The following is a 21,585-nucleotide window of genomic DNA, read 5'->3' as shown; positions in this document are numbered from 1 at the left end:
AGACTTCAGATTGCAGCACTGTCTACAGGGTACCTGGAAAGGAGTTAGTTTAGTGGGTATGGTGGTGCTGGGTTGATGGTTGGGCTTGATGATCTTAAAGGTCTTTTCCAACCTCAGTGATTCTGTGATTCTGAAGATCTCTACATACAAAAGTGTCCTTTTTTTCTCCTCCTTCAGTTCAGGTAATATAGGCATAGTTCCAGCTCATCAAATTCAACTGGTTTAAAATAAATTTGGTTTTCATGTGCAGTCAATATACCACAGTGTGGCCTTTGAGTCACAGGAAGAAGCCATTTTTAAAACTGTGGTTTTTAAAGCATGTTTGTACATTTCCAGTAGTGATGGTAAAAGGACAGGAGAAAAGATTTGTGTGGATTTATGTAAGCAGAATATTAAGGAGGCAATTATTTTAATGACCTGCAGATGCCTTTTTAGTTTTTGAAGTTTCTAGAGCAGGAAAGGCAGGCTCCTAGGAGCAGTGAATAGGAAAGATGACCTACTTTAGACTAAAACTGAACTTACTTTTTCAAACCTCACACCAGCAAGCAATCCCATTAAAATGTGGTCTTAAGAATCTTAATGTATCTTTTATATAAAACTGCTAGGAAGAAGAGAAGAAAACTTTCCATCCAACACTGGGCAAGGTCTCTCCATGCAGACTAGCGCTACTCTATCTGGGCTGATACTTGAGGTGACAAGGAAAGGTAGTGTTGCTTTCTGTAGCGTAATGTCTTCAGCTTTTATTAATTTATTTTATTATTTTTTTATTCTTATTTTTGATTTTCTGTTGAAACAGTTTAACCTTTGGAGCAAGAGAGTTTATTACCTGTATTTATTACCACCCTGAACAGTCTAGTGCTCATGATAATACCTGTCTTGAGTGGCTTGACTCCTTCCGTCTCTTCTCACCTCAGACTCCTCGGGAGCTTCCCATACTGAAACAACTACCTACCTGTCTATTGCTACAATTATTTTTTTTTTACTCAGTGGCTTATTAACAGATTTAAATATTGTAAAACAATACCTGAAGTAATGTGATTGCAGCACTGTCTGCAGGGTACCTGGAAAGGAGTTAGTGTGATCTCTGGAGGTCGTATGTTTGGGAATTACAACAGACTATGTTTTCGAGGTTATTGTTACTGTATGTTGTGGGGGATGGGATTCAGAGCTTTGCACAGCAATTTGCAGAATTTCTTATGTGAAGGTGAATCAGATTTCTACTGCTGGTGTAGAGATGTGATGCTACTAAGGCAGATTTGCAGAATAAAAAGGGTTCTCAGCCTTTCTGAAGTAAATCTATTGGCATTACTGCAAGGGAGGGAGAGGCAGTCAAAGAAAATCCTCAAACAACCGAAGTTGCCTGTTGCTGAGGTTTCTAACGCTGTGACAGTTTTGTTCAGATATACCTGTGAATCAGACTTACCCATTTTAGATGACATTGCTGAAGATACCACATAGGTGGCTTGTGAGTCAGTACAACACTCTAAACAAATGCACTAAATTAGTGCATTACCTATAAATTTTAGCTATTGTTCTACCCCAGTGATACTGTTTGTACCTTTATACTACCTGCTGCAAGCATGAAATGGGATGTGCTTGCTGAATCCTGATAGTTGGAAGCAGAAACATTCACTTTTAAAATTTGCATCTCTTATCTGAAACAGGTGAAGAAAACAAATACAAAAGATACAAAGGAAAATTGTCAGCATTATCTCCATATCTCATGTGACAAAAAATGTTGCCTGTATATTGTATAATGTATAATATTGCATATAAAGCACAATACATCCTAACCCTCCTGAAGATTGGCCTGAATTCTTGAAAATATTAATTGTAACATCAGATATTACCAGTAACAGATTTTATCAGGGAAATCAAGATAGGAAGGCTGCTATAACAAGCTGCAATATATGCGCCTTCATGCTTGTCACTTCACTGTTGTTCTTTCTGGCAGGGGCAGCTTGCAAATGTTCCTTACAAAGCAAAAGTGGCAGCCCCTCTGCCGAAGGATGATGTCCATCAGCTGTGGTTTGTTTATGGTGTTTTACAAGATTTGCTTTCAGTTAAGAGGAAAAAGTGGCATACAAATGATAGGAGGTTCATTACAACTGACACACCTGAGTGTCTGCAGGGCTATGTCAACACTGTGGATTCCTAGCCTTCTCTGTGGCTCCCAAGTTTTCCACTTCCTTTAGCCTGGATAACAGCATAAATCAGACAGATTTTGGGTATTGAGCAGTTTGCTTTCGGAAGCATGTTCAGTGCGTAATTCTGCTGCTGTGTTGGGGTCCTGCTCTCCAAAACTGTTTGAAAGCACCGTGCTATGCAAATGTATGAAGTCCATGGGAACAACCTGACTGATATATAAAATTACCCTTTGTCCTTGTGTATAGCATGAAATTTTTTTTTGAAATTTGAAGTTTTGTGGTACATTTAACAATGGCAGTGATTTAATGTTCTACTGAAAGGCAGTTACTGAGCTGGAGTGTCCATGTACCTCCAAATGCAGTCTGGATCTTTGTTACCAAGCAGTAATTATTTTTAGCTAAGAAAAGGCTTCTTCAGCAGCTTCTCAGTCTGGTGTTTCTTGCCAGAGATGCTAATTTCCTAGAGATAGGAACACAGTGTTTAAATATTGATGAAAATTAGGAGCCATATGAATCTCTGAATAGAGCCATGCAGAGATGAAATGGCAATGTAAAAATACATTAGCATTTTCTTAGAGCTCCTGGCTACTATGGTCTGGTGCTGTGTGGGGTTAGGCTAGCTCATTGCCCATGTTCAGATGTAAATATGAAGCATGCTAATATGTCGGTGCTGTGCAAGCCTAACTGAAAGGGCTGCGGGTGGGCTAACACAGGTGACCCTCATGCCTTCAACCCCACTGCCAGGATGTTGTGGCAGGAGGGGGGCGGCTGCTCTGGCTCCCAGGGCAGGTGGTGAGAAGCCCCTAAACCCCTCGGACACTTGGAACCAGAACATTCCCCGGAGGGAGGAGGGTCCTCCCTCCCAGACACTCACCCGGCCCTGTGGGTTGGGAAAGGCATCCCTTTCGCTGTGGCTTTTGGAGGGCCTGGAGGCATGGCTGCCCTTGTATGCACGCACATGCACACTCCCATGCACGCACTCGCACACATATACACGCACTTATGGACGCTCACTCGCGCATTCATACGCGCACACACTCAAACTCAAACGTGCACAATTCCCGCGCATACTGCCCCCCTCCGCGGCTGCGGCTGCCGCCGCCACTCCCTCCCGGTGCAGGCCCTCGCTGACTGCCCCCAGCACGCCCCGCCCGCCCCAGCGTGGGAGCACCCCGCGGGCGGGGAACTTCTGCCCTGCGCGCCCGCCCACCGCCGCCGCTGCCCGGGGCTGGATGCTGAGGCATGAAGAGGAGCGTCCCCGGCGAAGGGGCTGAGGCGGGTCTGGGCTCTGTGTGGTTGCGGGCCGGCTGCCCCATGTGGGCTCCGTCTCTCGCGGCCCCTCGCCGCCGCTGCTGCCCGCGCCGGGATGGAGGCGCCGGGCTGCCGCCGGCGGCATCTCCCCGTCCTACTGCTGTGGGGTAAGAGCGGGGGGCTGGCTGGGGGCGTCCCCGCAGCGTGCGGCGCGTCTCGCCGATACCGCCCCGGAATGCCGGCGGCTGCTTCGCGGGATGCGGCGGGGACAGGCCGAGCATCCTTGCGGCGTATGCGTGGCCCCCACGGGCAGCAGTTTTAGCCGGGGCGTGGGGGTGAAGTTCCGGAGAGGTGTGAGCTCCCCCTCTCCTTTGCAAGAGCGTCCCTTAGGGAGGGGGATTTTTCTCCGGGGCTCCCTTGCGAGGGCCGCCCGCGGAGCAGTCAGCCAGGGCCTTGCGTGTGGGTCTGGCCGCGCCTCTGGGGGCTGCTTTCCCCCCGGGGCTTTCCGTCGCGAGCAGAGCGGCGGCTTCGCGGCGGGAGCGCTTGCCTGGCGGCGGGGCCGGGCGCATCATCTGCCCCGCTGGTCCAGTCCCAGCATCCCGCCGCCTGCTACCTAGCGCCGAGGGGGAGCCCCGAAACACAGCACAGGGCGCGCAGCCCCCCCGGGGAAAACGATCTCACCAGCTTCAGGCTGTCCTTCTCAGATCCCAAATCCGATTCTGGGGAGGCAGGTTTGGTCGTTGGTGAAGGTTTTCTTCTGCAGCGAGGGGTTGATTTCCATTACGAGTGCTTGAGTTACAAACAGTTGTGAAAGTGCAGATGTCCTTCAGAACTTTCACTTAACAGTAACTCTACTGCTAGAAAAACTAATTTTTTTTTTTTTTTCCTTGTCAGATAGCTTGTTTTAGGACTCGCAGATTTAATGTGTAGCGGTCAGGTCAAAAGTTGCTGGGAGAAGTCAGTTCTGATCTTCACTCAACAGTAAACCCAGAGATGTAGTTAATTCTTTGTGAATCACAGATAAGGGAGAAGAAAATCAGGCCTCGTACATTTAGAAGGTTTATCTCAGGATTTTATAACTTTGTTTGCTAACTTTATGCCCCTCCCAAAGTACAAAGCTGGCAAACAGTGGACATCTTTGTATGAAGAGACGCACAAATAAATGGATAGTTTTATTGCCAATGTTCAGCAGCATTGTCTTGACCTGGTCTATCAAAAGAGTGACGTGACAAATGCATTAATTTTTTGATTCTCTGTGGCTTGAGGACTGCTAAAATCTTAGTTTAGTCTCTCAGATTTTTTGTTATTTCCCACCTGAACAGGAATTTTAAAATGACCAACACCTGTCTTGACATACGAAAGATTTCAGGAGTCTTGAACTTAGGGAATCAGACAGCAGTCTTGGTTTATGGGGAAACATCCAGATGTTACTGTGACTTCTACAAAGAAAAATTGCTCACTGGAGATTTATTTTCAGAGAATGAGTGGACTGGGGAACAACGTCCCTGTAGCTCAGAAAGCTACAGAAAGACATTTTTCACCAGAGAGCTGCAGGTAAATCAATTGTGCTAGACATCTTTGACTGTGCTAGTTGCTTTCTTAATAGAATAACACACACACAAAAAAGGCTTTAAGGGTGTCTGTGATAATGCATTACTTTTGCTTGGAATTGGAAAGGGTAGGTATAATCAAGAACTAATGAAATTAGACTAATTTCCTAGTAGAAAAGCCGTGAAAGTTTTATGAGGTCAAATGGAGGTTTTTAATAAGGAAAGCCTTAAGCAGTAGAAAACTAAAATTCTTGAGTAACAGAAACACACTTTTAATAGCTGTTATTTTGGAAGGATTTTTACTTGAATGTACTTTCCTTCCTTTTTCCTAATGGTTTCTTTTGATTAACCAGAGACCTGTGACCTCTCTCGTTAAGGTAAAACTCCTGTGAGGATTCCTCAGTGTTAGCTCTCACTGAATTCAGTGGGAAGCCTGTCTGGGTGGGGACCATGACCATACTTCTGTAACCTCAAACCACTGCTTTCTGCATATCTTTCTGCTTAGGGCTCCTGACACATAATCACTACGTAGCACCATCTGCTGTGTTGTCCCTCCTTAGTGAGAATGGCAAAAAAGGCAGTGTGTTCACTTGCTGGAGGCTCAGTGATTATACGAGAAGTTGAATTTACTGTGTGTGGCATGTGTGTATTGGAGGGGAAAGAATGTGTGAACTGAGGCACCTGGTACACAGGCACGTCATCCGTACTGTTTCCCTTATGAAATACTGATAACATCCAGAACGGGGCAAGATGCAGAGCTGGAAATGCCAGCTGTCAGGTGAAATCCTCTGTACTTTGCTTAGAAGAGCTGTAGATCTTAGAAGATACCTACTTACTGCAGCACTACTTACTCTAAGCACATCAGAAATAATGATGTATTTGCCATAATACCAGATTAATTTATTCCACTTCTATGTATGGAAACTGAGGCAAGGAGGAAATTAAGGGCTTGACCAAGACTTTTTACAAGTAGTTTTTTTACGCAAATCGTTGTTTTGGCATCCCTGTCCAAATGTTTGCTCCTTCATCCTTTACGTAATGCCTACATTTCAGTGGTACTATTTGTATATAAATTGAAAGATGCTACCAGAGTAAAGCTGGGTATTTTTTTAAATTATAGAAGAATCTTTATTTGTATATGTATGTATACCTATATAGAGAGGGATGGTGTGATTTTTACGTGGAACAGTTTTCCTATGCAGATTTCAAAGACTGTCTATAATTGTTCACATTTCATAATCCTGTTTCACAATGATTAGTGAAGCTTAGCATTTTGGCTGGAGGTGAACAACCGGACAGTTGGAAAGCTGGGAACAGAGCCTGCCTCCAGGCTTCCATTCTTAATTTCAATGTTAAAGACCCGACCTCATCCTGCAAACAGTAATGAAAAAGCCATTAAAGCCTGAATTCCGTAAGGTCCCAAGCTGCCCTTGTGTGCTTGTTGTCTGCTTTAGACTCTAATGAGGAAAAAAAAGAAATGGGAAACAATTTTATTGGGTTAAGATTTGAAAACCAAATCAAGTTTTTTTTTCCCATTATTTTCTTATGAATATATCATGCTGTTCTGCAGCTGCAAGGGGTGGAATGAAGAAAGGGAAAACCATTGTGGGAGTCCTGAATTTAATAGACTCAGGTGGGTGTGGGAGTTAAACAAATAAACAAATGCAAGGAGAGGATCTGATTTCGAGACAGACCGAAGAGTTTAAAAAACCCACTTCTCTACCAAAACGATGCTTTGTTTTCTAAAGACACCAATGGTCTGAGGCCAATTGTATGAGATTTAACATGGCCATGTCCCAGGTCCTGCATTTTAGTCACAACAACCTCATGCAACGCTACAGGCTTGGGGAGGAGTGGCTGGAGAGCTGCCCGGCGGAAAAGGACCTGGGGGTGCTGGTTGACAGCTGGCTGAACATTAGCCGGCAGTGTGCCCAGGTGGCCAAGAAGGCAAACTGCGTCTTGGCCTGTGTCAGAAATGGTGTGGCCAGCAGGAGTAGGGAAGTGATTGTGCCCCTGTACTCGGCACTGGTGAGGCCGCACCTCAAATCCTGTGTTCAGTTTTGGGCTGCTCACTACAAGAAAGATGTTGAATTGCTAGAGCATGTCCAAAGAAGGGAAACAAAGCTGGTGAGGGGTCTGGAGCACAAGTCTTATGAGGAGTGGGTGAGGGAACTGGGGTTGTTCAGTCTGGAGAAGAGGAGGCTGAGGGGAGACCTTCTCGCTCTCTACAACTACCTGCAAGGGGGTTGTGGTTGGATGGGTGTTGGTCTCTTCTCCCAAGTAACTAGCGATAGGATGAGAGGAAATGGCCTCAAGTTGCTGTTGCGAATGGATAATTCAGGCCTCTTAAAGAAACACTGCCAAAGATATCAGTGAATGATTTTAATATAAATTTGTAAAAAGTGTGACTTAACAGAATTTGATGGCAAGGGTCACTCTATTATTCAACAAGGAAAAGGCACACAGAGAGAAACCATATTACAATTAAATTGGAGTGATTTACTTGTGTATCGAATCAAGTTAATGTGTATGTATGTGGAGGAGAGGAAGTAGGGGAGACCCTCCTATTGAGTCGTGAGGCTCAGAGTGGACTGAAATCCACCCCTAGTCCCAGACTTGGTCAACGGTTTATGACTAAGTTAAGGTAGGGAAAGTAAAGGAATGCCCTCCTGTTGAGTCACAAGGTTCAGAGTGGACCCCCTTACTTCCTAAACTCTTCAGAGAGGAGTCTAGGTGTGGCCGAATCCACTCCTAGTCCCAAACTTGGTCAATGGTTTATGACTAAAGGGATAGGGTATTGGGGATTCTGGTGTAGTGATATATGTTGGGCTTGGTGTAACTTTAGGACGGCAACAATCTAATACAAAATAACGGCGATCAAGTTCACTAACAATATTGAGATAAATCACAATATCAAATCATATAAAACTTAGCAGCATAATCAATTTACTAAATAAACTTACTAAGATTCCTTAATCACACACACGTATAGGTGTAGAGATAGAGGGACATAAAGAGATATAAAGAAAAAGAGATAGATATGTACAAAGGTACCTATTAAATACCCCTCTTTAATTCAGTCAAATATTCACACTGAATGCTTTGCGTTGCTCCAGGGGTGCACAGTCAAGCCTCTGAGTTGATCATGAACTTGAGGGTTCACGGACTCTGAGAGGCATCCCACTCAGAGGGAGGTGCTGGTTGCAGCCTCTTGTAGTCCAGGAGAGCTCAAAGGGTCTCACTTGGGACCACTATTCATAGGACTGGGAGATGATTGACTTTAGGCATCAGTGAGTTTCCACAATCCAGGCAGGTGGTTTCTCAAGTTTTAAGGGTAAGGCTGCCAAGATTGTCTGGAGATAATTGATTAGTTCTGTTCTTGTTCTGCACCTTGTTTAGGTTCCTGACACACTCAGTGCCATTCTGCTCCTTGACTACACAAGAGTGCTTGAGGGGCTCTCAACTGCCAAACCCTTTGTTCAGAGGCCAAGGCTTGTCAGGCAACTTAGAACGGCCCAGTGATGAGGCAAAGAGGCGGTGGGGAGTGCACCACCACAGTTGCACCAGGGGAGGTTTGGACTAGATATTAGTTAAAATTTCTTTATGGAGAGAGTGGTCAAGCATTGGAACAGGCTGCCCAGTGGAGTCACCATCACTGGAAGTGTTCAAAAAACGTGTAGACGTGGCACTTCATGACATGGTTTAGTGGGGTTGGTGGTGTTGGGTTGGTGGTTGGACTTGATGATCTTAAAGGTCTTTTCCAACCTTAATGATTCTGTGATTCAGTGATTCTGTGACATGATGTTGAACATCACACAAACAGGAAGACAGTCAGCAGACCCCATCAACATCCATCCTGAAAGCAAAGCATTGAGTGTCAATGCAACCTTTGTTCCAACTTGTGGTTGGATTCAGACATCTTTCCCACCATCTTTCACCCTTCTTGTGTCTTCTGATTCCTTTTTCGGGAAGGTGTTGCCCGAGGTCAGCACAGACAGCAGGAGACAGGTTCATACTATGTGCACTTGATGAGGCAAACAGCAGTACTTTTTGTCCCCCCGACTTGCTCCACCTATGCTCTGAGCCAGGGAGACTCTGATCTGAAGAGGACAATGTGATAGGCACTACTGGGGCCCTAGCACAGCACAGGGCTGACAAAAAACACGTCTTGTTCGCATCTAACCAGATTAAGCTGAGTAAGCAAAGGACTATGCAGAAGCACCGCACCCTACAATAAAGTCTTATTACTTTCATACCCTAATAAATATAACTGATTTGCCCTTATTTTGGAGAGCATGAGTTGGGGAAAAAGTCTGTGGGCGGTGTGAGAAGAAATACTGTAATTCACGTTGGCCAGTAATGACTGTCACTTCTTATGGGAATTCAGAGTTTTGCTCCAAATGTTGGAGATGACAGATTTCTTTTGCATCCCTTTTTGTGCAGAGAGATTGCTGCTAGACTGTTGTCTCAAAATACATATTTTGAGATTTGATAGAGTGTACAGCCCTTTGTCTGTGTGGCACTCCTGCTTTCAGCAGAAATGAAAAGACAGTTCATAGCAATAGGGTACTGTGAAGACATGGGGAGATACCGGGACACAAGTAACATCTTGTAGAATTCATTCAAGTGCTCATCAATTGCACACAAAGTCCAGGTTTCTTCCACTACAGACCTGAAGATTTTGGTTATTGCATGCTGTGTATGCCTTACATGTATTTGAGTTTTCTTTTCCTCCCAGCTACTTCATACTTTATCATGCCATGAATTATAAAAAACCTTGTCAAAGAAATAAAAAGCGTTGGAAGAAACAATCCAAATAAACACTTTCTGTAGGAAGTGGGAGATTATTCATCACTTGCAGCCTTGAGATCTACACTGGAAATGTTTATGAAGAATATCCTGTCATTTGAGTAGACATTATTGGCTTGGTACAGAAATTATTGGAAGGCTTTCTTTACCTTGTGTTACAAAAGGCATAGATCTGGATGATCCAAGGGATACTTTCTGGCCTTGAAGTGGTTTTTAAACATGGTTTTAAAATAAAGTTGCTTATGAGTTTGTGAGGAAAAAAATTGTTGACACATTTGCAAAATGAGAGGGAAGTCCTCATTCTTCCCTACTCCCCTTTCTACTGATTTCCTGCATCACTCCAAAATCCTGAGAAGCATTTTCCTTAGACTTTAGGGGAAAAACAGTTCACACCAATATAGGAGCAAAACCATGAAAAATTTCAGCCCAAGAAAAACATCTCCAAGACTCTGAAAGCAGGCAGATTTAGATAAACTGTTTTGCAGCTTCACTGATTGTGTTTGAGATAAATAAACCCTTAAGTTCTATATATCAATAGAGAATAACTAATTTTGTTCAGATTATGTCTACACTTGCATTATAGTTCCTGTTTTTTGGGCTGAAAGATCTGAATACACAATGAAGTGGCTGGAGGTGTATGGAGTGCTCTTTTCTCTCAGTGAAGGTGAGTTAAAGCACATCACTTATGCATCAGGGCATCAGTAAATAGTTATGAAAAAGCTCCCACGGTTTTATGCAAAACTGAGCAGCCAGGTCTAATGCCACTAATTAAAGTAATTTTGTATTGGGTTTGTATGGCAAGGTTTTGATAGTGAGAGTGCTACAGGGATGGCTTCAGTGAGAAGCTGCCAGAAGCTTCCCCTTATGTCCGGTAAAGCCAACGCCAGCCAGCTCCAAGACGGACCCACTGGCTGAGGCCGAGCCAATCACCGATGGTGGCAGCACCTCTGTGATAACATATTTAAGAAGGGGAAAAAAATCTGCTGTGCGACAGCAGCTGGAAGAGGGGAATAAGAATATGTGAGAGAAAGAAGTCTGCAGACACCACGGTCAGTGAAGAAGGAGGGGGAGGAAGTGCTGCAGGTGCCAGAGCAGAGATTCCCCTGCAGACCGTAGCGAAGACCACAGTGAGGCAGGTTGTCCCCCTGCAGCCCATGGAGGTTAATGGTGGAGCAGATATCCACCTGCAGCCTGTGGAATACCCCACGCTGGAGCAGGTGGATGGACCTGAAGGAGGGTCTGACCCTGTGGGAAGCCTGTGCTGGAGCAGGCTCCTGGCAGGACCTGTGACCCTGTGGAAAGGACACAGACTGGAACAGTTTATGAAGAACTGCAGTCCATGGGAAGGGCTCACATTGGAGAAGTTCATGGAGGACTGTGTCCTGTGGGAGGGACCCCACACTGCAGCAGATGAAGGGTGTGAGAAGGAAGGAGCAGCAGAGACAATGTGTGATGAACTGACCACAACCCCCATTCCATGTCCCTCTGTGCCGCGCGGGGGGAGGAGGTAGAGAAATTAGGAGTGAAGCTGAGCTCAGGAAGAAGGGAAGAGGTGGAGGGAAGGTGTTTTAAAATTTGGCTTTATTTCTCATTACCCTACTCAGATTTTTATTGGGAACAAATAATTAATTTCCCCAAGTCAAGTCTGTTTTGCCTGTGATGGTAATTGCTGAGTGATTTCCCCATCTTTACTCTCAACTCATGAGCTTTTCATTATATTTTCTCTCCCCTGTCCAGCTGTGGAGGGAGAGTGATAGAACAGCTTTGTGGGCATGTGGCATCCAAGCAGGGTCAACCCAGCACACTCCATTACAAAAGAGATGTGTTAGCTGAGGAGTCAGTCAGACAATAATACAGTCAGCTCTGATGCTTTTTTTGAATAGCGGGACATACATTTTTTTGCAGCTGTCTTTATGCAGATGTTTATTTGTGTAACCCCCAAGAGGAGCTCTAGCTTTATTCTCAAATTATTGAAGACTTTTTTTTTATTATTTATAGGGTGAAAGCTTCAGAAAAAGCCTCTATGAAGAGCATTTGGATAGTGACCACAACAGGGTGGCTGTGCAGCAGAGGACTCTGGGCTATGGATCAGCCATCCCAGAGCTCAAAAATGTGCAGGTCTGAAGATCTTAGAAGCCTGCTCTTCAGGGCTGGTCATGTTCACTGTTTCAACCTGGCTCCACAAATAGCAATGAATGATTTCTTCTTCATGCCCTAGGAATTCTCTTAGCTCAGGAAGAAATACAGTATAGCATTTTTCTGTACAGTGTTTACTTTTTTGGTTTTCCATACTTGTTAACTGACATATTCCTAGCACAGTCTTTGTTTTCCCATGGAAATGTAAGCGCTGCTGATCTGCTATTGCTGAAATGTCTCTTGGTCTTGGGCTGCTTGAGAAAACAAGGTCAGACATACTACTCTCTTTTTAAGTTTTCTTAATAAAATACTGATATGAAAGAAAAACAGGATAAAGAATATTAATGGTTGTAAAGAAAACTTTAATTTAAAGGTTTTACTGTATTGTTACTTTTTGTATACCTTTGTTACTGTAAGTTTTTTTTTTTAATGGAACACTTACTAGTAAATGCTTTGTTTCTATGACTCAGGAGTAATTGTAATAAGTTTTCAGTACAATGTTAATGTATGAAGATAGTACATGGTGGAAAGAAGAAAGAGAAATTTCAACCTTTCACTGTCATATCCTCTTACTCCTTTAGTGGCACATGCTATTTGAAAAACAAAGCAAAAGAACTATGTTAAGAAATGTGAAATGAAAGTAGATACAGAAAGTGCAAATTGAGAAGCACTGGGTTCTGTATGAGTAGCCAGATGTGCCTTGCCTTGCTGGCTGGGCAGCATGCCTTGTCGAGCACACCTGGGAATTTGTGCTCCACTGGGGTTCAGTTCTACTCCTGAGATCCACTGAGAGTAATGATTTACTCCAGGATTGGTCTAAGTAATTCCTACGCCAGTCTGCAACTGTGCAGTTTCCTATGCGAATATCCATCCAGGGAAAATTACAGTGTGCAGGGATCATGCTGCCATGCTGGGCTGTCGAGGATCTGTTTTCCATGTTTGTTCCTTGGAGCAAGGATGCTGTTGTGAAGAGCCACACACACCTACTAGAGCAGGTACATATATAGCAGTATAAGTAGACATGCGAAGGTCTGAGATTTTGTTATTGCTCTTGTGAGTTCTTCATGGTAATATGTCATTTAAAATATTCTGTGAACATGTAGTTGAGTATCCAGAGCTCTGGAGCACTGGGCTACTGAAGAAAAAGAACCCACATTTGAATGGTCAGGCCAACTTATTATTTCATGGTAGGTGTAGAATTCAATGAAAACACTACTCCACTGAAGTAATGTCTATGTAATGCCTCGACATGGTATGTAACAACATTAGGAATTTGTGGGAGGAGTACATACAGCATCAAGAGAAGGTGGCGGTACAGGATGGGGATTTTTGTTGTCTGCTCAGAAAAGGAAAAAAACGTTTCCCCAGGCCTTTTATTATGGCAGTATCTTGATTTAAATGTTCTGCCTGTCAAGGGAAGAAGAAACTTTTAATGTCTTCAAGTATCCCATGGTTTTAAACACTTCCTCAGGAGGGAGTGTGCTGTGACCCTCATATGTGAAACTTTCATGGGTCATTTCCCCTTCCCAAGGTGAATTAAAAAAAAAAAAAAGTCACTTTATTTCTCTTTCAGGCTACTCCACAGGAGCAGATTAGACTCCATATTTTCCTCAAGGGGCTGGTGTTTTACACTCATTCACAGATGGATAGGTATAAAGTCACTATTGTGTTGACCTTATGTTTCCTTATTATAGGGAAACCTTATTGTCACATCACATTTTCTTCTATGTTTTCCTGCCTTTTTGACTAATGACAGGCAGCTGGGTTACACTAATAAGCACCCTTTAGATCAAATATGTACTTCCAGGTGATCAGACACTGTGTCAGACTGAGGTCCTGGATGCGGATGGCCAACTTTGGGGGCTTTCACAGTTCTCATGTGGACTGGGAGTGTGTATCTCCCCACAGTCTGGCCCTTCTTTAGGGGGGAATAAATCTGAACTATGTTGCCTTACTTGTTGGTGTACCTTTCCCATAAATTGCAGAGCAGACACATTTCAGAATTATCTTTGAGACAGAGAGATTGTCATGTTCTTCAGTTGCTTTGGTAACATTTTCTGAGAGAAAGGTAGTGGTGAGACAGAGGTCCTGGCACCGGACCATTGCTGGGTCACACTGTACTCAGTGTGATGCTCATTCCTGCTTGTGACCTTAGGCAACTTTCTTACTAGTTCCGTCATTATTTCTGTAGTTGATGTAAAATGGAGACTGCAGTAGTGGTACCTCACAAGACTGTAATGAACCTGGAGAAGTGTAAATGTTTAGGGGGGTGAAAAAAAGATTTTCACTTCCTCTTGCTAGAAGCGTATTTATCTGTAATCATAAATTATTAAGAGCTATGATTTGGTTAGTTTAGAGGTTATACATCTGTGTGACAACCACCGTATCCCAAGACCCAGAAGACCAGGTCTCACAGGCAGAAGTTAGATGAAAATGGGGAACAGTAAGCCTTTGGAAGGCCTGTAGATAGATCCTGAATAATAATCTTCTCCTAACATGCTGGGGAGTGTGCACAGAAGTGAATTCAGTGAACTTCGTTTTGTTAGGAAAGGTGTTCAGCTTGTCTCTGCTGGCTGTAGGCTGTAGTACCTCCTGAGGAGTATAGTGTCCTGCAACTCACTTCCAGCCACCTTAAATCAGATCATGGTCCCTGTATTATTGCTGAATGTCATCTTTAAACAGTTTCTAATGCCACCAATTTCTTTCTACAAATGTACTCCTCTTATTCTTCTTCAATTTTACTCTCTGGAAGGATAGATCTTGAGTTGGGATTTCTGTCAATGGTAATTTTTTTTATACCACTCTTCTAAAAGAATGTAAAGAAAGTTTACTTCAAGCAATTGATTCTGTGGCTGTAAAAAAAAACATGTTATATTTCAGTTACACAGTGCTTCATCAAAAACATAATGGGACAGAAAAGAGGTGAAGATGACATTATATGACATTTCAGGTTGAGTCACACCATTTCTGTTACAATACTGATCTTAGCATTTGGTCAATTGTTAAGTAATCCCCTCCCTAAGTCTGTTATTGAACTGGTATGGTTTATTTAAATATTTATTTAATAACTAATTAAAAATAAATAAATATTTAATTTAAAATACTGGTTATATATTTAAATAAAACATACTGTTTTCAAACAAAATAGCAGAAAACCCATCCAACACTTTTGGAAGTAGACATAGGCTCTTTAGAAATTGTGAAGCATTATCAGTATGCTGCCAGCAGTGATTTAAGAACTTCACAAAGCAAAGGACAATAATTTGTATTCCTACTCTGAAAAATTCCCAGTTGAAGTATGAGTTCAGAATAATTGTCACATTTCTTTGCAGTCACTGGAAAGCTGGGGAGCTCTGAATCAATGTGAGACTGAACAGTCGACACCCTCAGTAATGTTCCCTGTTGATTTACACTGATGAAATGAAAAAGCTTAGATTGTTTCCTTTCATGCTTTTCTTGTTCTGCAAGAAGATGACTCTAATGTCCAAAACTGTCTGAAATTACCTTACCAATTCAAAAACAATAACATAATGCCTCAAACTGTGATAAAGTACAGCATTGAACTGCACATTTAATTTTGAATATGACATTTCCATGGCTTCCATACAGCTGACACAAGGGGGAAAAAAAAAGTATTAAAAAAGAGTTCATCATCAAAGCAGGGGATAATGCAAAGCTGACTTCCATGTTGCACTATCTCTCTAGATAACTTCTCAGACACAGGGACAGATCAATCTACCCTGCCAACAGATTTACCTTGCTCTTGCCCCTCCACATGCTGAGGCAAGTTTATTCTGGGCCAATTTTGAATGCAAGTGTAACGCTTCTTTCAAGTACTATATTTATTACAAGCTTCTGTATATTCCTGGCATCCTTCCTTTGTGTTGGGTTCCTGTCATTGCCTGGCTCCGTGAACTTCAATTGCCTCATTTCCTTGGCTGCTTTCACACAATGTGATGATGTTCTTGCATCCTGTCCCAGTCCCGCTCCTCTTATAAAGAAAAGCGTCAAAGAGACAGTTAGTAGTTGAGAACAAAAGATGACCTTCTGAGCCATATGTGTTGTAGCGAGGGTTATTTAAAGATTGGCAGGTGGGACTTTAGTATCTGTACCAAGAACATTATTTTTCCTTTCTGTACTTTTATAACCACCTCTAGACTTCAAACAGTACTATAATTCATGTTAGCATTCTCTCTGGGGGTGAGCCACCTGAGAAGATGTGTTTCATTTTCCCCATAAACACACACATACATTTCACTCTGTAGCAGGTAGGGGTATCCAGCTGGACCAGTTTTTGTATCATGTTAAGCCTGGTGGAAGGCTGCACTTTGCTGGCTACTTGCTGACCTGCTGTCAGGACTCTTGTGCATTAACAGTGCCCTGAACAGCCCCACTGGGTTCCCCCCTGCCCCCTGTCTGGGTTCCCCATTGTGCCTGAGCTATACCATAAGTGGTCCTGGCTTACTGGCTGTTTTCCTGTATGTGCTCTGGGCCTACATACTGGGCCACCTTTTCTCCCATCCTGTCTCTGGCCCTATCTCCTTCTGCTGCTGTCTATACTCCCTGGTTCATCCCCTGCCACGTCGGGCCACCGATGGAGCCTGTTTCCCACGTGTGGCTCTGCCCACCTTGGGGGATGGTGCTGGGGTCACCCCAACTTATCATCAGTCATCACCAATTTTTTTTTTCCTGAGTGTGTTTCAGACTTTTTCATAGCAGAAGTTTATGCTTTGCCCATCTATTTCTTGCTAAATTGTAACTTTGTTATCTCTGTTGTGTGTTTAATATCCTGGTGTGATTAGCTGGAATAAGAATTGGGCTCAGAGAAACAATTTATCATTTAAGAAATAACCCGGAGCTGCAGTTTGAAGGGGTACGAAGTAGGGCTATAAGGCCAGTAAAGGATAAAGGCTTAGATCCTTAAGCAGAGGCTGCAGCACGGGGAGGGCCAGACAGCTCCCTATGGCACTTGAGCAAGGTGTCTTGTGTGGCTGTTGCGAAATACATTCCTCTAAGCTTCCACAGCCCTGCAGGAAGCTACCCATGTTAAGACTCCTCTCTCTAAGTTGCAGGCAGTGGCACTGTGGGTGTTAAGAGAAATCTGTTTCAGTAAATTGGTTGTCATGTCTGGTAAGTCAATGTACGTCAATCATCAGTCCTCAGTGGTTCTGTACCTTCAGGTATAGAAGCAGGGTCTTTACATATGATTTAACTTCAGTTCATTATATGTGTTTTTTTTTCTTATGAAAATTAGGTTTGCTAAAAATAGGGTTTGAATCAGACATCACAAATTTCAAAGAATATACATGGGATTACACTGCTGTAATTGCTGGTGAAAAGCTGCACACAGCTGTCAGGTAAAACAAGAATTATTTGATATCTGTATTCTAAGGAAATATTGGAGCTGCTCAAAAATCTTACTGTCCTGTAAGTAATTGCAGAATCCTGAAGAAATATTCAGGCAAGGGTAAATAATATTCTAATATTTCCCTCTTACATACTGATACAATGCTTCCAAAATTATTCTTACAAAGTGTTTGGAGGAACGTTCATTAGGAAGTACATGTAGCAATTCATATGCTCCTTCAGATTTATGAAGCAGTTGCAATACAAACACTTTCAGTGCTACTTTTAAGCCTCTGGGCAAAAAAATACCAGTAAATAATAACAGTATAGCAGAAAAATAAAATATTTATTCATTTCACAGAAAACCAGAAGTTTATATACTTGAAAAATTACAGGACAGTTACCCTCTCATGTATCCCAATAGTGAATTTACATATTGCTATGAACCCCATTCTGAATTCCCTTTTTAACGTCAGAAGAATGTTTACAAAAGGAGAATAGACAATAGCTAATAAGAAGCTGCAGTGAAGGTCTAGGATCAGATTTTCTTTCTTTTTTTTTCATATACAAGATTTTGAAGTAGATTGTTAATAAAAACTTGGTTTTCTTATTCTCTATTCCTTTAACCTTTTTTTCTTATCTTTTCTTTTTCTTTCCAAAGGCTCCTCAAACCTATTTCCCCTCATCTTTCATTCCATGGTACTTTCCTTCACCTCTTCCTCTGGCTTCAAGCTGGTTGGTCCCTTTGCATCTGATTGCACTAATGCTAGGGGCAATCGTACATGCTGCTACAGTGTACAGAGAAAATAAAAGTTAAAGACCATTGCTGTTATTATTGCATTATTAACATTATTTAACCTGCAGGCAACTTGTACAGTTCAACTGAACCTCCTTTCCCCTCTCTTAAATGTTGGTTCAGGAACAAGTGTATAGCAACTGTTCATTTTGGCATCCTGGCAACACTTTCCAACACTGTGACCCCACTTGGCTTCCTCTGTCTATCTTCTATGAGATGTGATGACATCAACCTTTCAAGAAATAAGTTGAACTTGCCCCTTCTTAAAAGAGCTGCTAGAAATGTAATACTTTTTGTGTAAAGGATCACGGCCAACAAGTTATAGTCCCCTGATTAAATCTTTATTATGAGTTGAATATCTGGAAGTAAAGAAAAGAAAGAAAGGTGGGCATGCTAGCATGTGGTAGTCTGGATTGTTGTTTTACCCTTCTCTTATGGTATCTAGGTTCTTTTGGTTGAAGGTAGGTGCAAAACATCCTGTGTTTCTTTGTTATAAGCAGATTAGAAAATGCAAAAAGCATGTTTTCCTGTGAGCAGGGGGATTTGTGAGCACAAACCTGTGAGCCTTTATTCGGTACTTGGCTTATCACAGCTTCCCTGCTTGACATTGGGCTAGTCACTCAACCTTTCGTCTGTAAAACACAAACGCATTGTTTTCTCTTACCAGTTCTCTCTTGTTGTAAATTCGTGGTTTCGTGAGGATTACTGCAGCAATAACTATGAAGGATTTAGAAATCAGTGATAAGAACTGATAGAGTAATAATTGGAGGTGCAGTCTGTGGTCCTCAAGGGGAGCATCTAGGGCACCTCTGTGAATCTAGACTGTTTCCTCAGAATGGTTGGATTTGGTTTCCTCATAAAGCGTGTGCTTTTAATTTGATTTTCAGTTTTCTGCAGTTGGTAAAGCACATTTTCAAGTGAGGATTAAAGAAAAACCTACCCAGAGACTCAATTATATTTACTAGTATAACAGCTAATAGCCTGGAAAGAAAAGTGCTCTTATTTGTGAAAGAGAGACAGCTAGCAGCATGTATAAGGGAGTTTCAGCTCTGTGACTTTGAATGCAACAGAATTTTCTGATACATTCATTCCTTCTCTTCAGAGTTTCAATGCATTCTGGCTCATTGGTAACTAAGACAGAGATTAATGCTTGTCTGGAAGAAAAAAATATGTTCCTTAGAAGGATCTAAAATCTTCTCAGATGTATGTACACAACAATTTGCAATTAACTCAGTCAAGGGCTTGGTATGTCTCAGGGAATGCACAGTCTAGATCCATATGATTTGAACTGATATTCTGCTACATATATCTTGATTCATTTTACTGGAGTGAGACGTAGGGTATAAACAAGGAGCAGGAGGCACCCATCTGTGTGAAATTACTCGTTTAATTTCTGATGCAAGGTTAACACTATAAAGATTTGTCAGCATTTTTTTTTTTTTCCATGGGACATCAGAAATAATTGAAGTCACATGCCTCAGCTATATTTGCAAAATCCCAAGTATGGCTGGAGCTGTGCAAACACAGTGGGCTTCTGTTAATCTAATCCCTCTGGATGTACTGCAAATCGCTGATCAGAAGACTCCTTCTGTTGGCACAGTCTGTGTTTCCATTTGGATGCTCTTCTGACATACCTGTGTTAGTGTAATGTCCACGTGAGAAGCTTATGGGTTTTGAACATTATGTTTTTCAGAATGTATGACTTCACTGTGCAAAAGGTGGAGACCATGAAACACAGCATTACATTTCTAAATGGAGTACATACTTGTTTGTGATTCTATGCTTGCTTGATTCTAATAGCAAAAGGGCTTTTTTTTTTCTATACTTTAGAATGTGTAGTTCACCTACATTTTGAGTGAATGTGTTATCTTCTCCAACTTTTTCACCCTTAAGAATCTTAAAGTAAAAATTTCCCTGTGTCTAATCATTAACATTGGAGACTAACAGGAAAGAATGTTGTGGACAGATGCATAACAATTCTGCATGACTCAGCTGTGTAAAGTACAGATAAAAAGGAATTTAAAAACATAATGTTGTCTAAATTTTCATTTTTCCATTCAGACACACTCTTTAATAAAACTGGAATGAAAGTTTGAATGAACATTTTGAGTGTGCTGTTGAAACCTAAATTATGCTCAAGTTTGCTTGTATCTGCACTAATTCTCTTATATGGAGAAATCTAACTCATCTCTTTTTTTCCTTCCCCCTAGTTAATGGTCTAGTGATACTTGGATTTGCAGGTAAGATTTATTTCTAAAATTCAAACTTCCATGTCTGTTTTGTTAATGGCAGCCATTTGAGAAGTGCTTTCATCCTATCTCATTACAATTAGTCAGCTGTCATGCATTTTTTACAACTGGTCTTGTCCACTGGCTGTATGAACAGAGTGTTGTAGTGTTTTGTAAAGGTCAGTCTCAATAGTGATGGGAAAATTGTATAATTATTCATAATTTTGAACCCCTTTGGCCAGGGATTTAGACAGAAACTCTTGTATTACCAGATTGTTCCTGTCAAATTACTCTATCAATCAGAGCTTTTTCTACAATCCTGCAAAATATTGAAGCTCTAAAGAGAGCCAACCAAAAATACCAAGGCCATGGAAAATCCATTTAAACATTCCGCTGGGAAGAGGCTGGAGTAAATTGTCAGTACATATGATGTAATGGAGGAGAAACTTGTATTCTGTTGGATTTATAAGGTTATAAATCAAGCGATGGCTGGCTGTTCAGAATACCCTGCCAGGGAAGACGGCTTTGCCTAACTTTTGTCAAAGCATCAGTGTAGGATTTAAGTTGCCATCTGTGCAATTTTCATATCTGGTTTTGAATTCTGCCCAGTTTTAATGCTCATCTGCAGATCTAGGTGTGGAAAGTATAACTCATAACAGCTGCAGCTGCTAGATGAATTGGCAGGAATGCTTAAATAGGCAGGGTCCATGCTATCATGTTAACTTTCCAAAGACAAAATTACGCTGCTCCTCTTTTGTAACTTTCATCATTTCTATCACTGATGATTAACTGTAGTTGTGATTTTTTTCTGACATGGATGAAGGCTTAGTGTCAGCTCTAAGAGCTCTGACAATCAGATATGAAGAAGGAGGTCAGGTCAGGTCCCAGTGTGTCAGCTGTACACCTGGAGAGGTTTGTGGTCTGTATGAAATAGTAGGCTTGGGGTCTCAGGTACAAAGTAGGCTGTCCAGTTATGGACCTGCTGCTGTTGGAAAGTATGTGAAAGCAAAGTATTTCTTTGGTCAGATGTGATGGCTGTCTCTTGTTTGGCACACGGCATCACTGAGTCATTGACTTCCCCAACTAAAGAGTCGACTGTGATAGCTGGAGTTAAATTGCAAGGTGCTCCTGCCTGGGCTCTGGAGGAGGCACCTCTTTCATGGGTGAGACGCTTAATGTGCACTTGAGCCTGTTTTACAATCACATGCCCTGTTTTGAATGGAGATATTAAAGTTTCTGATTGATGGCTGAGTCATGTTGTGAAGCCTGAAACCAGTCATCTTGCCTTAAGTTTTTTGGACTGAATAGTGAGGAACAGTGCC

At 42.2% G+C, this 21,585-nt stretch overlaps 1 protein-coding gene across 1 annotated transcript in view; it reads left to right on the top strand.

Moving 5' to 3' along the window:
* Nucleotides 1–3,513: 3,513 nt before the first annotated feature.
* Nucleotides 3,514–21,585, top strand: part of RAMP3 (receptor activity modifying protein 3) — a gene marked incomplete at both ends in the record, with an annotated part of 52,535 nt that continues 34,463 nt past the window's right edge. Inside the window, 2 exons of the mRNA XM_081996696.1 lie at nucleotides 3,514–3,565; nucleotides 20,246–20,275. Of these exons, the coding sequence (XP_081852822.1) occupies nucleotides 3,514–3,565; nucleotides 20,246–20,275 (82 nt within the window). The remainder of the gene's footprint in view (nucleotides 3,566–20,245; nucleotides 20,276–21,585) is intronic.

This window comes from Phaethon aethereus (genome assembly GCF_964289735.1).
Source record: "Phaethon aethereus genome assembly, chromosome: 2".
Classification (NCBI taxonomy): Eukaryota; Metazoa; Chordata; class Aves; order Phaethontiformes; family Phaethontidae; genus Phaethon; species Phaethon aethereus.
The sequence above is the reverse complement of the archived record's forward strand: the minus strand, read 5'-3'. Positions and strand labels throughout refer to the sequence as shown.